The sequence below is a fragment of the Apostichopus japonicus genome, chromosome 19, assembly GCF_037975245.1.
Source record: "Apostichopus japonicus isolate 1M-3 chromosome 19, ASM3797524v1, whole genome shotgun sequence".
NCBI lineage: Eukaryota > Metazoa > Echinodermata > Holothuroidea > Aspidochirotida > Stichopodidae > Apostichopus > Apostichopus japonicus.
Window position 1 is genome coordinate 24443820 of NC_092579.1, and position 19095 is coordinate 24462914.

The 19095-nt window shown below is 36.0% G+C and overlaps 1 protein-coding gene across 8 annotated transcripts in view; it reads left to right on the top strand.

Moving 5' to 3' along the window:
- The window catches only part of LOC139960267 (inactive rhomboid protein 1-like), a 56552-nt gene that overhangs the window by 14216 nt on the left and 23241 nt on the right, over positions 1-19095 (top strand). For 4 of the 8 annotated variants that reach the window (XM_071958496.1, XM_071958499.1, XM_071958500.1 and 1 more), the window contains exons 2-3: positions 2360-2715; positions 18798-18818. In XM_071958496.1, the coding sequence (XP_071814597.1) occupies positions 2453-2715; positions 18798-18818 (284 nt within the window). In that variant the 5' untranslated portion in view covers positions 2360-2452. Of the gene's footprint in view, positions 1-2359; positions 2716-11500; positions 11803-14870; positions 14999-17646; positions 17697-18797; positions 18819-19095 lie in introns of those variants that run through there. The other 4 variants (XM_071958501.1, XM_071958502.1, XM_071958504.1 and 1 more) reach the window with 4 other exon arrangements.

The window sequence follows — 19095 nt, forward strand, 5'->3', positions numbered from 1 at the left end:
ACCTTGTGTTCTCCACTTCAAAAAATGTACCTGGATGGTATTTTTGTTTTCAGTTCTCACAGTTCATTTAAAAGGTCTACAGATATTAATCAAAGCATCTCTGCAAGTTTACGTCACAGACACCACAAATTGAGGAGCTTGAATTATAATTTTGCAACATGCGTAATTCTGAGACCTTGTCTTCAACTAATTTGTTTTGTAAAATGTTTGCAGCTGCTGTATGTAATGATTAATGTATGTTTCTATTGATGTGTGTCACTGGTCCCATCTTATTCTGCTGAGTCATATGCAGAAATATGACAAGGATATCGTTGCTAAGGCTCCCTTCAGATTGGTTTGTCTCCACAGCATATAACAAACAGCTTCTCCAGGCAATTTATGCACTTACAGGGGCCCTTGTATTTATACTTTGAACTCTTACTACTGTACACAGTCTGTTGTCAGAATTTACTGACCATATTCAGAGCATTTTATGCTAGTAAGGCCAAAAGATATATCCTATAAGAACTCTGTGGGTGTGCAACATGCCATAGTTGTTGACAGAAACAAAATATATAAATATGGATCACATTTATTCTGCTAGACAGTAAGAATTTGCCAAAAAGTGGGATGTGGCAGTGTGCTAATTCTTGATGTAGTTGACAGGACCCTGACTTTTAGAAGAATTGTCTGGTAGCCCTTAGAAGTTACCTTATAAAAAACGATAAATAATTTTCCAAACATGTTTTCAAAATATGAGAACGCTAATGTTGCGTTTGACAGAGAAACAATTTATTTATCGTTTAGGATGGATATTTCAAATATACTTTGAACAGTAGAGAATGTCACGTCACCTTCGCAAATGCAGATTGCGACATAACCCAAGCTCCATACAGTTCCTACAGTAATCACAACAAAAACCGCGTTTGAATACAGATTAATTTCTTCCTTAATTTTTGGTGAAAATTCATATAAATTATATATATGTTTTAAAAAATCGTTAAGCCGTCATATATGTAGTGCATCAGGGATGTGATTTTTGTGTAACACAAGATAAGTTTGAACAGCAGACTCTTCGTTGTTATACTGTACATCGCGCTGTCCAGCTCCAATGCGAGGAATGTTCGCATGTAGGCTACTCTAACGTCAAGGATGTACAGTAAAATTTTCTGTTGAATGTCACTTTATCCAAGGCAAGGATGAATCATACTGATTTCACCACTAATCATGTCTTCCAACTTTATAATATCTTCAACATCTTCATAGAAATTGTCATAAAATCTTTTATTTTGAGAAAAACTGAAAGTTTGTATAAATAACCACATAGCATTGACTGTATGTATGCTTGCACATAGTTGTGTTTGACTAAACAACAAATTGCCACTTCTTTATTATTTCATCAGAATAATTATCAGTGGTTCTGGTTAACTGGGCCCTTCTTTTCTTGAATTATAATACTTACTAATGTGTGCTTAGAGATACTGTATTTCATCTCTTACCCATCCATGCAGCATATATTCACAATGTCTGAGGATCTGTCAAGTTTTGAAAAACGACACCTTCCCTTAGTGATTAAGAGCTATCAATCTTCCATTGATGGAGGGCTATCAAGGTATTGTGAAGGCTCCTATATATAGTAGTCCAGAGTGGATGATTATGGTACTGGAGAGAGAACGATCAATGTGATGTTCAGAGAAATTCTCAGAAATTTATGTCAAAACCTGAAGGGGCATTGATGATGTAAATTGTGCCTTAGGTGTACTTAAGTGTGGTGGGCAGCATGGATTTAATAAGTTTGACAAGTTTACCACATGCTGATAATTTTGAATGAAAATGAGACAGGTAAGCTCGTCACTCGTTAATATTAAAACCAGTGAATTTTTGAATATGCATGTGGTCTACAAGCGAACAGGGATAGCTATTCATGTCATATTAGTTGTGCATTTATTTTACTCATATTGGCTCATATTGCCTAGAACACAACTTCTGAAGATTCTGCCTTATATGGGGATTATGTGGCAATAGACCACATAGTCTAGGCCCTGAACCCCACCACACGGGCTGTGATTCTGATCGTATAGAATTATTGGGCAAAATCAAGATACAATGAAACTGGTTAAGAACAGTTTTACAAATTTAGCATCTGAATTGTAAACATGATCTGTCTTTGATTAGTCTTTGTGAGCTTGCATAACAGCAGTTGTAATGTTAAACAAGACTGAACCATTAGAGTATGGTACATGTAATATTTGTAAGAAGATCGGTAATTTGCTTGCTCTTTAATTTCTCAGCGTAGTAAGTTTTGGAGTTGCACTGGTTGCAAAGATATTGAATTGAACAAGTGTGATTTAACATTGTGGACTTCCTTTTCCATCTACAGGATATTTGAAACAGTTCATCACCAAAACATAAAAAGAAAGCAGTTGTGCAATATCAAGAACCAGCTGGTTGGCTGGTGTTCATCTGAAGGCAGATGGCTGATAACACCAATGCTGATGTAACCAGATCCCCTGGCAGGGTCAGCTTAACCCAAAGCAGGAGTGTGGGTTACTTAGCAGAGCCTGGAGAGAGGGACCATGGAGTCCATCAGGCAGCCAGTGCTGGTGACATGCCCAGTATGGTCCCTGTTGAGCAGGACAATGGTGATGTATTTGATCAGAGTCATCCATCCAGCGATCCAGGCATGATGGCATCATCATCTCAGACAGCCATTATCAGATCATCAAACTGGAGAAAGTAAGTTTACAAGTCAATCACTTTAACTTCTAGGATTAGCATGTATGTGTAGTCTATATGAAGAGCAGAAGGCCTTAAGCTGATTCATGTGGCCTGGGAGGAAGAAAGGCCTTGGTGTACATCCTTAACAGAAGAATAATATCAAGTGTGAACTTAGTCATGTCTGCTTTACATTGTCACTGTGTTACAATGTCATTGTTTTGTTGTAATTCCCACATTGTGCAGATCGAGATAAAGCTGTGACTTGTACTACAGTCTTTCTGTTTGTGAGGAGATGTATGTTGTGGAGAATTTGGATTCACTTTTCACTGCCTTAAATTTTTAGTGAACTACGGCACAGTACTGTTTAGAAATTTATACCTAAATTTCCAGTAGAGGCATTAACAGTAAGTAACAGTTTTCTGCCTACCTGTATAGTTAAAGGAATTGTTACAGTTAGTGCTAACTGGGATCCTGTTCTTTCGGTCATATCATTTTTTTGTCTTTGTATCGCCATAAGCCTTGCCCTGTGATGAATTTAGTTTCCGTGTTAGAGTGCTTGAAATGTTGGCCGTCCTGCCAGAAAATACAAATCTAACACTGACTTTCGCCGAGACTTGACATCAGTGCGACACATTGGTCAGAAACGATCAGATCTCACTCTAAGCTTGGCCTTGATACGATACACAGGAATATGTACAGACTTCGCATACGGCTGTGATTAAAAAAAATCACTCAAATTACAAATATCTGAACAACATATTATGAATAAAACCACGAGAAATTTCCATCCAAATTGCTATTTTACTCTCAGAAATTTGAACTTTCCTGGCTACAGTGTAGCTTGCTAATGATAGTTGCCCTGCAGCCCCCGAAATGAAGTGCCGCGATGATGTCACACCGCTCATCGTTCTCCACTGTTCAAAATATATTAGATTAAGTTGGCGCGATGTTCAAAAATTCCCTTCTCCTGAATCATAGGATGAAAAATACCCGAAACAGATGGAGAAATGATGGAGTTTCTTTCTTATACCCAATAGACTGCCTATACTCATTATGATTTTCACTCTTACTGTACTGAATTCCCTCTTGGTCCTGTGGATTTAATGCAGTCACAAAGCATAAAACATTCTTTTGCTGTTAAGGTACTGGAATATATATGTATTTTGGGGACTATCACAAAAACCTTGTGGGAACCAATAAAATGAAAGAAAACAATGTACGGTATCTGTCTCCCTGTTCATGTTTGTAATTATAAGTTTTATATTTCTTAAAGAGCTTAAACATTTGTGTACTTTATCTTTGAGTTAGTGAGGCCATTTCCCAGAAGTTTTCCAGTTGACAGATTCCCAGAGCCTGGTTAAAAGGGTTGATATATTTTAATTTATAATCAATAATTTTGTGATAGATGCATGCCAAGAAACTACACCATTCTTGGTTAATAACCAACAGATGCACAGTACTGAACACAGTGCAGTAAATGGCATATTCAACTTGTTCGAAAATGCCCAGGTGATGAAAAAGATATTTCTGAAACTTCTCAGATAGGCAAAGCTAAAATTTGGTTAATTTCAAGATACTGAAACAAATACTTCTTTTTTATCATAGATAATTGCAACTTATGTCATGTAAATAACAGTTGCAAATAGAGTTGTTTGTGAGCTCTAACTGCATCTGGCTGGTTTCGTGGCAAATCAGTTAAAATTTGCAAATCCATTAATATTGACAAACCCTGTACTTACCAGTTTGGTGTTTAAAAGTGCATTGTACTCTAATGTAGACATTTCTGCCACCTTCACTAATTAATAACAATATTATCATATTCACACATTATTGGATACCCCTCAGTTGTAACTAAGCATATATATGAATTACCATCTTTCTACATTCCTGCACTCCTAGTTGTGTATTTATTTATTCAACAAAAAGTCCTTGTTGTCTCACAAAGTAAATTTATGTAAACAACTTTGTTTTGTTTACGCATTTTCTTAGTTTATACAATTTTGGCCGACTATTAAAGGGGTGAGACAAATTTTCATGGACCTAATATTTATAATAGATTGTCAGTTCTGGTTCCTTAGAAGATCCAATATGGCAAATTTATGAAGCTTAATTAGTATGTAATTGATAGGCAATAAAACTTACCACACCAATGACTGGACTGGTACATCACACAATATGGATGGACTGTGTGGTGAAAACATCATCCTCAGTACCTGGCAAAGGTTTATCCAGAAAACAAGATGTCAAGACATGATTAATTAAAGTATGGATTCTTTTAACCAACCAGATTATGAGTACTTCTGGATAAACTCTCCATGCAGTATTAACAGAACTGGTTTGCAACAACTCCCTGAAGTTTATTGGAGTCTGCCTGCATGGTGAACTGAGTTATAGACCTATATGTGCTTGTTCACTAGCACACTGCCATAGTGACAGGACAGGGAGTCTCCAGGTTGTCATGATTGGAATACAAAATGACAGACTTAAAGGGGCCTGCTTCATGAATCAAATTATTAATCTTATATGTTGAAAAGGTGGTTGCAGCATGGTATCAGCATGGTATTAGCATGGTATCAGCATGGTATCAGCATCCAAAATGGATAGGAGAAATGAAGACACAGTAGTGACTATACTGGGAAGTAGTGACTACAGTAGATTGTTGGTGGTTGTTGATGAATATACATGATACACTACAGTGGTATAGAATCATTGTCATTATAGCTGAGTTTGAGCTGATTGGTACTGACTGGTAGTGACTACTAGATTATTTATTATTGCTGATGAATACATTATACACTACAGTGGTATAGAATCATTGTCATTATAGCTGAGTAGTACTGACTAGTAATGACTACTAGATTGTTTGTGGTTGGTTTAGTATCATTAAGCTGATTAGTACTGACTGGTAGTGACTACTAGATTGTTTATTGTTGCTGATGAATACATTATACACTACAGTGGTATAGAATCATTGTCATTATAGCTTAGTAGTACTGGCTAGTAATGACAACAACATTGTTTGTGGTTATTGATGAATGTGGGCATTTCTAAGTTAACTCAAATAATAATAATAACAACAACAACACAATAATTAGTCTTGTATAGTGCAGAATCCAACAAAAGTTGCTCAATGCACTTTACAGATGATGACAAACAAGTGAGAAAAAAAGAAAACATCAAATAACAATGTGAAAACAGATGACTTTTAAGATGATGCTCAAACTGATCAAGTGAGTCCAGAGACCTAATACATCTACTGGAAGTGAGATCCACAAATGGGGAGCAGCACGATGAAAGCTCTGATCATCTCTGATCATTATCTATTGAGACACTGGAACATTAGGCTGGCTAAGGCCTATTTTTAGTTTATTGATGCAAGATACATAAGCAACTAGGGGTATTAAGTTTAATAGCAAAGAGGGCCAAAATGAGGATTTTATCAATGCATAGATTTATAGGTAACCAATGCAGCTCTTTCAGTACTGGAGTTATTATGGCAGTATTTTTATTCGCTCTGTGAGCAGTTTGATTGGGTAGAATTGCACCAGCTAGTAAAATATTTGCATAATCAAGCCAACTGGAAGTTACTGCGTAAATAACTCTTTCAGTTGTAGACTTATCCAGATATTTATGAAGTTGACCCACTTGTCTAATATGATACATTGTAGACTAACGTATATAAATAACTTGCTTATCCATAGCAAAGTGGTTAACCAAGTTAACACAAAGTTTGTGTACCACAGGAGTGGTATGTAAAACTTTATCACCAATTCTTAAATTCTAGTGTTGTGTCGATATCGCCAATATCGGTTCTAGCTGATATTCGATATTTCAATTCCGATAATGATACCTATACTGATAGTTTTAAACAGCCATAATGAAGGTCAAATTGCACATTAAGTCATGCATTAATACATAAAGTATTAAAATTATAATCGGCTGTTGTAAGTTATGATCGTTTGCACAACTCACAAACAGTAACCACTTGTATACTCTCACTTAAGGAAGCCTGTTAGTAAATTAGTAAATAAAATATGTGCGTATACTATAACAATAGTCTTAACTAACGGTGTGACCTAACGGATATTTCGCTAACCGTTTAACCGGATCGCCACCGGTCAGTTAAACGTTTAAACGCCATTTTCCGATCGCGGCTTTTTCGACGCACCGTCACTCGACTTTTAATGAAAACAGGACATGAGTACAAAAATTAAGGGTTTTTCCAACAGGTAGCAATTCAGGCAACAAGATGACGATCAATGTATGTTAATTACTAATTAGGCCCAATAATATTGCGAACATTTCGTGTAATAATTGCTGAAAAGAATAACACACATGACCAGTATTCGTGGTCTTCAGAAGTTCAGATCACTGAATTTATATAACTCGGCCTTCGGCAACATCGTAACTTTTGAAAAAAAAACAATATATTTGTCTATCTATCACAAGATTTTAAACAAAAACTCGCCTAACTTAGCAAACTTACCCACCTTTCCTGCTTACTCATTAAAAGAACGTACAAGAACGTTCAGGTTAATAAAATAATATTGATAGGCGTCGAAGTAGTCACTGTTTAGTCATTTTCTTTCTCTTGTGTCACATACAGTACTTAACATTTGATACAAAAGTTACTTCAACAACAGCTTCCCAAAAATTGTATGTGTCGCAATAGGTTAAGTTTTAACCGCGTAGCACAGTACCATTCATAATTTGCATATTACACCAAAATTTACACTCGGCGTTCAGATGGCGGGAAAATGTAACATCATGTTCAATGTGTTGTGTCGTTCCCATGGTGCGATGAACTTGGGCAAGTTCGAATGTCGATGACCTACTTATGTTCTGTGACCAATGTCAGTGGGAATTATGTGTGTAAAAACTCAGGTTTTCCAAGTGTTTTACGTAAGCTGAGCAAATTTTGGGGCGGCTCATTGATTGTGAGGAAGCACTTATCTAAGCAACAATATTTGTGAAAAATATTGTTAGGTTTTTCAGATATTCTCTTTGAATGTCTCCTCCATATATCTCTCTTTCTCCGTCCACTCAAAGCTCGACATTTACGCTAATTCTGTTAGGGAAAAATTATCGTAATTATCGAAATATCGCGATAATTTTTTAACTATTTATCATGACGGTAAAAAGCTAATATCGCCCAACCCTACTTGTGTGTGACTTTCAGTTTTGCTGAAAACATTGTTTTCTGTTTTTTATTGATAGTTTGCAGTATGTAACTCAGTTCTTTACATATTTTTAACTAATTTTCATGTTTAAAATGTATTTGAAATAAAAAAAAAAAAATCCATTTATATGGTTTGTGATTTTCTAAACGGATAGTGCATTTTCGGCCGGTTAAACAGTTAACCTTTTAAACGGTCACACCCTTAGTCTTAACCTCTAATCTCATTTTAAATGTTACTTGTCACTTTTGACATTGTAGACTAATGTATGTTACTTGTCAAATGTTACTTGTCATTTCTGTTACTGTTACTTGTCATATTGCCTCTGAAGAAGATCCTGCTAGGATCGAAACGTCAGGCCAACTTACTTTTACACATGTATTCTCTTTTTAAATGAACGATCATATTTCCCAACAAGTTGATTTGCATGTAACTGTGTTTTTTTGTGTGGAAAATTACAACCCTATCCTTCTCATTACTGTTGTATGATTGGTTACTCTGTTTGACCAACTATGTTCAATACTAAGGGTGCAAGTCTTATACAAACTGTGGTCAAATGGAGCCACAAATTTCTTTGCAAAAATGTAACAAGATGATGATGGTGACGAATGAAACTGATTTCTTAGAAAAGACATTAGCAAATCCTGGCTAAGAGTTTTTACTACCCCTTGTATTTACTTGGCTCCTCGCTTACCTGTCTCCCCCACAACCTAAGCACCTCGTTCTATTGTGCCTAGAATGAACTGGTAACATTTTAAGACTTGATTCTCAAAATACAATCTTTTCATCAGTCATTGACAGGTCAGTCAAATTGAGGTTTTAACAAACTGCACCCATGATACACTTTGCAGCTTCTTAAAAGATATACAATCAAGCAATCATACAAAGGAAACAATGAGCAGTTAGTATTTGGCTCAGGATTGACCTAAAAGTCATCTAGATTCTAACATCTTCCAATCAGTTACAATGTCAATTTTGTAGACCGTGCCTCCTCTGTAAATATTTGAATTTTTTTATGGTGTTATAATTCATTAGTCATTGCTTGAACAGAAAAGAAATTACAGTCAAGCATTTTCAGTTCAGCAGCCTGCTGCCATCTCACAGCAGGTATTTATACTCAGGTTAGAAATTGGTAAACCTGAAAATATTGTGAATCCATATCGCTTCTAGTAGCTGGTGGCTCTTTAAAATTTTATAACCATCAATCTGCCTCAGACTTTCCTCAGCTGTTCCCTAAAATTTATCTGCAGGAATGCCAGGACAATAAGTTTGGATTGTGAATTATAAACAACTTTTTATTCCTCTAAAATAGATTCAAAAGAGGGCAATGTAAAAAAAAGTAGTTCTCAGGAGGAAAAGGGGTGGGCAAGGTCATGACCCATCTAAATGATTTCTTATAAAGTTGGTTGACTTTTGAATTCCTCCAAGGTACCACCTACTGTTAAAGATAACATGAGGCCATGGTTGCAATGGAATACTATACTATATTACTGTGCAGTAGTTACTGTAAGCGGTTGCATTGACAAGTACTGTAAGACTGCTATGGTGGGGGAGGCAAGTTCAGGTTCAGCAGCTCTTCTCATGGAATGTGTGGTATTCTAAAATGATAAAACAACAGGTTTGCCCAAAATTCTTGCCCATGAATCGAAACTAGTAAGGATTGTATTCATTTGTCACACATGCACAGCTGCCCCGTGCATGTACACACATGCAAGTAAAGTTCACTGCCATGTGTGTAGTCTTCAGGCCTGGTTTTCAGTCATCCTGGAGTAGTAGTACTACTATAAAGAGAGGATCTAGGAATGTAAATCAAGCTCTTGATGCCCCAGTGGAATGCTTTCTTGGAATATATTTGTCTGTAGAGATGTACAGCACCTCAAGCTGTGAGACCAACGTCAGCAGGTCGAACTAGTAGTCAAGTGGAACTTCTAGCTGAGCTGTATACTTGATAATCTTGTTGTACTTTCTGTGCAGTGAAACTTTCCTTACATATTGATTTGTTACTGTTGTTTTTCTATTGGATTGTAGTGTGAACAGAAGGGAAGTTTGATGTGAGGAATTTTGTCAGGAATATCAAATCTATTTTTTTCAAGGATACCTCCAAGATGTTATTATACATCAAAGTGCATAAAGAGAGCCAGGGAAATGCCTTCCATCTTGTATTAAAAATAACTCTATGAAGCTCTCAGCCAAGTCGGAGGAGTTTAGAGACCCATCAGCAGCTGTTAATAGAGGGGTGGCCAATAGGCAAGTTACAGTCTAGTGTCCTAGGCTGTAGTTCACACTTTTAATTGCTCCTGCTGAAGTATTACTATCTCTTTGATACACAGTTGATGACTACCTGTGAATTAACATAAAGCAAGTTCTGCCGCTACTTGTAGATGAGAATTGTTTTCCTTACAAAATTAGAAGTTCTAGTGCCTCATGTTTTAGCTCTGATTATCGAACTTTTTTTCATAGTGCGTCAAAGATTAAACTATGAAATGTGAAAATATTCTCCAATGGATCACAGAATAACCACAAAAATGGCAAGAATTATGTTTTGCTTCTTCTGTACCACATACCAAGAATATATCTGTTGCAGCTGCAAATTTGTAATCTGTAGTTGATCCTGTTGATCTTGAATGAACTGTTGTATAGAGATCAAATTTATAACCAGGAGGAAGAGAAAAAAATACCCTTTCAAATAATCAAAACATACCGGTAAAATGTCCAATTAGTGAAAACACTATAAAACTACCTTCATTGAAATGCCAAAGTAATTGTGTGATGTCTTCTGCACACTTCAGTAGTGACAACTAGACAGCATTATTTGACCTCAATGTAAACAAATGGTTGCCATTTTCAGAGGGTTGAAGTGCATTCTCTCTTTTTCATGAAATAGTTTTGTGGCGAGTCATCAGCTATTCTGAATTACCCAGGGTGAGACTTTTTTAGGTTGATGAAAACTTTTCAAGTCAGACCAGAGGACTGCAGCTACCACCACCAAAGGTGCTACTAACATGAGAACAGTGGTCTATATTCATAGAGGCATTGTTAGCGAACTGTATGGAAAATTGATTTGCTTTGATATCTGATTTCCTTTGATATCTGATTTGAAGATTAATTTGGTCTTGGGGATTGTTTGAACAGAAGTTTTTAAGAAGGAAATCTATTTAGGGGTTATTGTCCTCATTAGGAATGCTTGTGGTAGAGGAAAAGGAGTGTTCATTTATTCCAGGAAACAAGGTACCACGCTTCTTACCAAACACTAAAGAGCGTCTTGTAAGATTTTTCCAAGTGACACGTTTATCAGAATAACAATGGTCCTAGAATATTCTGGGTGATTATCCTCGTTGATATGCACAAATGAGGTTTTCCCTTAGTTTTGAAAAGAATAAAAAAAAATGTAACTTTCTGAAGCTGGAGTGCTGAAATTTGATTTTATCTGGCTCATGATCTGCAATGTCAACTTTGAACCTGTTGATAAAATTAGTAACTCTGCTTTGTCTGTTTGATCTACTCAAGTTTTATTAAACATTGCAAAGAACCATGAAAGGAAACAGTAACAGAAGTATCATGGACATGAGGCTATGAACTGAACAACTGAAATATTGAGCACTAGCTACTCTACACTGTAAGTAAGAATTCTATTATGCATAGCAGACTGTGTGCAGACGTACAAATGTCATGTGAAATCATAACTTGACAAAATGGCCACCTACATAGTTGGATTCAGTATTTGATTTTAGTAAAGAGTGGTAGACACATTGTGGTGATAAAAGATGGAAACAACAGAGAATTGCTTTGAAGATATCCACATGGATGCAAACTCCGAGACAGAGCAAATTGTCGTCAAGTTGAGAGAGAAGAGAGGCAGGCGAAATGTGGGCCGTGCTATTTGGAGCACTGGACAATACATAAGAAACAGCATCAACTTTGGTGAACGGTAAGGATAACTTGTGGATATTGTTTGGTGCAAAGTCAATGTCTAAGTTCCACTCTTGTGTCTTAAATTATTGGTGACGAGATAATGAACAGTTTAGAATTTGACTTGATTTACTTTGCTCCTTGCTTACCTGTCTCCTCACAACCTTAACACCCTCATTATACCGTGCCTAGAATGAGCTGGTAACCTCTTAACACTGGTCAATGCTCTTCCTTCTTATTCTACCATCCAAAGTGCCAGCATCGTGCATTTTTTCGTCTGGATTTTTCTTAATGTAATTCATACAGAGTCTTTTGGAGGCGGTTGGGGATGGGGAGCAGCTCGATATTCATAAGCTCCGTTATTCATAAGGTTCATTGGTCATAAGGTTCGTTATTCATAAGGTTCATTATTCATAAGGTTTGTTATCCATAATTAGAAAAACGGTTCTTTAGTCATATAAGGTTCGTTATTCATAATTGGAAAAAAGGTTCGTTATTCATAATTGACAAAAGGTTCGTTATTCATAATTAGAAAAAGGTTCGTTATTCATAATCGAAGAAAAGGTTCGTTATTCATAATTGAAGAAAAGGTTCGTTATTCATAATTAAAAAAAGGGTTCGTTTTTCATAATTGGCAAAAAGGTTCGGGGCTCTAGTAGGAATGGGAAGGAATGATTGAGTGTGGAGGTTCAAAGTAGGAATGTTTTGGGACAGTGATAACAAGGTTCATATTATACTATAGGAATTTTATGAAATAGTTTACACTGGTTAGAAGATAACTACAATTCAGAGATGAATGTGGTACTTTTAAGGCTGGAGTGAGTGGTTGAGATGACAGTGTTCTGTGTTGGTAAGATTTGTTGGTGATCATCAACATCACTCCAAATCTCCCAGAATGTTATCAGTTTGTTGTGAATTAATGCACATGTATGCATTTTGAATTAACATGCAATCTTCAGGTACTTCCAATTCCATTTCAGAAAACTGTATAAAATGAACTTTAGATGACAGTAGCTGTTCATGCATTGATATCACTCTCTCTTGTACAGTATATCTTAGATATAGCTTTCATGTTGCAAAGCAGCCTTTGAAATATTATTTGAGTTCAAAGGTTAACTTAAGGTATGAACATGACATTGGAGGTCCTACCTTGCCCCATAACATTCCATTGTTGATCATAAGGAATGTTGACCCTCCCCTCCTGTTGAATTCTTCATTGTACTATATAACAAATCAAATTACACACTAAGCTGAAAATTTGAACAATATCAGGGATAACTTGTCATTGTTTCAAATGAGAAAGTGGATTGTTAATTGTGGCCAATTTCAGCAGTATGGAGCCTGAGCATAACCGAGCATCCAATAATGTAACTGGGTGTTTATAGTTACATCAATGTTGGAGATAAAAACTTGATCCTGAATGCCCAAAAGTTCAGTCAATTTGGAGCAGTTTTCTACGATGAAATTTTGTATAAAAGTTGACAACCGAGAATTTGTCTAACAAAGCCACAATATGACTTAAGTTTTTATGTCATTGATTATCTCCCCCCCCCCAAGAAGGAAAAAACTTGTTGGAAAATAAACGTTATTCCAGCAACTGTAAATATTCCAAGTGAAAAGCAAGACACCAACTGTACACTAAATCGCTGTTTTCATAATAGTGATTATGTGTGAGCCTAATAAGATTTCTTGCTGGTACAGTACCTTGTAACTAGTGTGGAGTTAAATCAGGAGCTGCATGGCACCTTCCTTGTTAAAGTAACTTTGTTCATTTCTCACCATGTAAATTAACTGCAACCAGCTGCAAAAGGATCTTGTCCTATATAAACTTGACAATCTAGAGTTCTCCCAGCCATGTTGGCTATCATTTATAGTACAGACAGCTTGTCTCAGTGGTGGTAACCACAAGCCACAGAAATGATATGATTATTGAATTATTCCCAGATGTACTTATGTGCAACTAAATATCAGTTTTACCATACTTTGTAAATGCAGTTATCTGTTTGATATTTGTTGGTGTGATGTAGGACACTTTTGATTCCTTGTCCAAAGCAAAAAGATCTTATCTGAGTCATGTGTGTTTGTGTATTGTATGTGTATTTGACACTACCTCACCATGTGTTGTTTGCATGAATTTGATACTGTAAAGTTACAAGTTAGCAGTTTAATACTCATGAACACATTCAGGTGGTGAAGCTAGACATAATTGTCCAGCTTAAATTTCACAATGTGGAAAATATAGATGTAAAAGACCAAACAAACCAGACAAATTTATTGCGAGAAGTCCCGTCTTGGCAATTTTTGACATGCAGGATTTGAAATCAAATTGCAGGATGCGTAATTCCGCGGCTAATGCGAACCTTGTGACTAAGGACCCATCAATTAGTTTAGTAGGGAATGGATTAATTAAAATTTAGATGAAACTTTGCCGCTCTCTGACAGTAGGTACAGAGAGCTGGACATGCAAACATGTACGTAATTTACTCGCGTGTCTTAGACCTACTTCAAGCACGTTTTACCAGCGCGGGTTTCTCTTAGACAGCATTGCAAATTGCTTACAGAAACTGATGATTCCTTGCTAGACAAAAGTGCATACATGTATTGTTGTTAATGTACACACATACACTGATGTATATATAGGACCATGTGAGAGCATTATTGTTCAAAGTCTTGAAGCCTTGAGAATTACAGTCTAACCCAATAAGCATGGACTTGGTGCATCTGGTACTTGGCATGCAGATGCCACTTTAGTGTGTTCTCACAGTTAACTAGTGTAGTTGGTGTAAAACTGTAGGTCTGTGTCAATCTTCATCACCACATTCAGGAATGAGAAGATGAAATGTGTTCAATGTGAGAAAGCAAAAGTCCATCGCTGCTTGGATCTTCTTGGTTCCCACACTTACATGTAAACCCAAAGGTGTTTAATTCTAGTTGTTTACCTTTAGTAGTAATACAGCTGTGATACTGTTATTGAATGATTAACACTGTGGGAAAATAACATGTTGCAACATGTCTACAGCTTCAAGCAAATGAATGCATTTTGCATTGTGATTGTACAGTAGTATGTGTGTGGGGTGTATGGAATAGGAAAGTGTGACTGGAATGCCATGCTTCTCTTGTTCATAGTAAATCTTACCTGACAGGTGATAAGGAACTTATGTGCTGGAGTCTGATTGAATGAAGATTACTAGTGTGTGAATAAAGAAGTGAATGTGGTAAGGTACTACAGTGTGTATACTATGTGAGTCATTTTAATACTAGGCCATGTCATACTCACCATGGCAAGGGGATGTGTACAGTCAGGGTGCATTAGGGCGATGAGGTTGAGAGCAGCCTGTTTCATTGTAGCCTGAGTTAACTGTGTTTAGTATATAGTTTCATTATAGAAATGTAGGATGCAATGTGCATAGGAAACTTTACAACAATTTCAAGTCATGTTATCATTGGACTATTAGCTCAGTATGGAGCTAATGAAGCTTGTGCATCTATATCTCATTTCTTTACTTGTTCTTTTGTTTATGGTTGACTTGTTTTGTCCAGCACCTAAAGTGCAGCTACTTCTTGTTTCTGTATTGGTGCTATATAAATCCACTGTATTATTACTATCATCTGTCTGTTTGTCAGTCTGCCATGAAACTAGATGGTACTCCAGGTATTTAGTCTCTTATGAATGAAAGTGCAATGGGTCAAAGAAAGTTCAATGCTTCAATGAAAGTAAGCACATTGTGCGAGGGGAGGGGTGCAAAAGTTGTAACTCTTTGAAACTGTTGAAAGTAATTTTAGGATGTTATGACACTTAAAGTCTACCTTTATTTTCAAACTTAAAAGTTTGTGAACAGGAATGTGCAGAGGACTAAGAGATGACAGAACATTTGAAGTTACCATTGGTCATCTGGAAGAAAAATTCAAGCATTGATTGTCTCATAGTTTTCAGATTTTAATCAAGGTCAAGTTAATTAGGCAACTCAGTTGTATGATTACCAGTTCATCAGAAGAATAGGTCATAGGTTATCTAGACCATGAATATATAAATTCTGTAAATCTGTGAATATTTTAAGACTAAAAGTTCCATTGAGAACAATATTAACCTTTTTCTATCAGATAAAGGCTAGGAACTATTCATACTGCCAGTATGAGTGCTTTGAAGCACAATCTGGGAGGACAGTATAATATCGTTACAATTTGTCCCAACTGGCTGCACTATCTCGACAGTCCCTTTTGGAACAAATATGTAATAAATAATTACACAATCATGATGTTTTTTATTTTTGCCATCAAAGCAATAACATGGTGGTAATTGTGAAATGTGTACAAGTTCAATGACTTACTTTACCAATGGTACCAGTCGTTGCATAAAATATGTTACAGTACTCACTCAGCATAGCCTAATGCACAGTTCAGAAATGGAAATGTCAAGTGGTCTTCTTGCTCATACCTGTATGTTAAAGTGATGTTTTGATTAAGGAAGCTAAACGTAATGTGTTTACATTTGGATATTGTCCTGATCTCTGCGAATGAGCCAAACTTGCAGCATGATAGGTGCATGATCATGATTGTGTGATGATCTTGTATCCCCATAAGTACCAGAATAAGAATGTTTTTAGCTGTGTTAATGGATTGAAAAATTTGACTTGAAAGTTGTTTCACTGTGTTCACATTTGAACTTGTGCATTGGGAGAGTTTTTGTTGTAACTAGTTGCTAACTAAACTTTTATACAGTAGGTCATAGTATGACTGTTGTCGAAATACAGGGATTTATTATCAAGTTATAGTTGTTTGACACTAGTTTTCATTACAGAGTGGAACAATTAATTTGTATCGCATTAATGAGTTCAGTAGATTCTTTAGAAAGGTTGGACAAATTTATAAGCTCACCAGTAAATGACAGGCTGTCTTCAGTTATTAAATTCTTTTAATCATCTTTAATATACACATAACGCTAACAATTTACCCTCTGTTTGGCAAATGTCCACTTCCCTACTATATTAATCTACCATTCTGAAGACCTACTCAGGACTGCTCTTTTCCACTGATTTGCATTGTCTCGAAACTCCTCAGTTCCCAACGTTCTACACTCATCTCCGAGAGCAGTTAAAAAGAATTGCCCATTGTAACTTTTCCGTAAAATAAATATAATAACACTACTATAATTATTTTTGCAGTCTCAGATTTTCAAGCTACCCACAGTTTCTGTATTTACTCTTCCTTTAAATAGTGCTAAGTTGTAGCCTTTCATCATGTACACAAGTCTGAGAGGGTGACTGCATTGAGTTTGAACAATGAAGAAATCAAGGGTTCAACTTACTTGAAAACTTTCAACTACCCTGAAAAATCTGTTTTCATTCCTTGAAACCTGGCAGTAAATATGTTAGGGATAAAGCACCCACCAAATCTCATGTGAATGAAAAGGTAGAGCTGACAAAAAATCTTAAGATTATAATCAAGTGAATCCTGAATATTTTCAGACAAAATAAATAGCAGAGTATTTTTATTTAAGGTTCTCATGCATTGTGAGTTATTATGAATATATGCTGAGTGTTTTCTCTGTCAACTTGATCTTCTGTATAAAGTATTTGATTGCCTGAGGCTATGATACTCTGACACTGACCCCTGTCTATCAGTGTAAGCATTCACCTAGAATATCGTACTAGTTAACAACTTTGAAATGTCACCAAGAAGTATAACCATGTCAAGAGCATAGATGCCCAAAATGTCAATTCATACAGTACACTGTAGGCAGTAGTTCTGTGGATGTAATGTTCGGTACTTATCATTTGGAGGATATTTACATGTATTTGTTCTTGTGAATGAAATGTGTTTTTTTTTTTAATATCAGTTGGGAAACATTTAGCAGGATATTTCAATTTAATTCAGTTTTATGATTGTTTTCTTATATGACTTTTGCAAAAAACGGTGAGTGCATTGTTGCTGTTATTTTAATGAACAATATCCTTGGTGAAGTACATCTGTAAATATGAACTTTATCTGTTTATGAAGAAAATGTCAATTCTTTTGTACAGATTGTTTATAATTAAAAGTCATAAACTAGGAATTATTCCTCTTAATTCAGGTTAATAGAGCCTTACAGTTGATGTCTTTGTATCTTTGGAAGTTGATCTCACTCTCAGTCAGAGCCGTTGCCATTATTGGTCTTTCTTTTATGCAGTGTTGTGTATTAAACAAGACTTTGTAGGTACCCTGTTCTGAATTCTGACCTTCATTCTTTTAGTTTCAAGGAAATAAAACAAATAGGGGAGCAAATCTTCCTTGCAGTTGAAATCCCAATGGCAATGCAATGCAAGCAGCCTCTGTCATTGGGTAGGTCAGTTTCATAAATGCTTAACACTTTGAAGACTGTTTTGTTGTATATTGATTCTATAAGTGTAGCCCTGAAGTAACCTTACAGTGATGTATGGAGGACAGTCTTCTTCCAATATTAAAGTAGGATGTGTTGAGTGATGCAGAGAGTCAGGATGGACAGAGGATATTAATTTGAAAGCTCTATGAGCATACAGTTGTCACTGAAATGTGAAATGTCTCAAGTTCATAATTGCCAATTAACTGCTCTATACTATAGACCCTAAAATATATATAAGAATTACAAGGTCTTATGGACAACTTTAGTTTGTGTCTGTATTAATTTTAGAAAGGTGAAGGCTTATCCAGGTGTTTGATTTGTCCACAGCTGCATATTCTCTATAGGTGTAAATTATATAATAAAGACAACTCCCTTGTGTTTCTCCCTTGTCCCCAACCTCTCCCCCTCCCCTCCCCTCCCCCAAAAATATGTCATTAACTGTGCAAATTGTCCTATTAAAATCTGCCACATTGATTAACATTTTCTGATAGGCTACTAGGCTTGTAACCATTCTCACAACACATTCTGTAAGACATTGTGATGTGTTGCGATATTAAAACATTATCCTGTTTTATGATGATATTAGAAATGGTGTCAGTTTTGCAATCATTCTGAATTCTGATGAAGTCCTTGCTTATTTCCTATGTTTCTTGCAGTTTCATCATTGGATTTTTCAGGTACCCTAGCTGGATTTGTTGTGGAGTGTTTTCATTGATGTCAGTTAGCCTTTGTGATTTTACTTTCATTGCAAAATATTTCTGATTTTGAGTTGCATCTATTTGTTTTTACCTTTGATATCATTGACTTGAATTTCAAGTGTGCTCGGGAGAATTAATTTAAAATTAATGTCTGATATCAGAGGTCAGGTAGGGAATGATAAATATGAGTGGGGTGGCAAATAATGTTTGTGAAACAGACCTTGTTATCCATCTATTAAAGTAGTCTGAAATCATG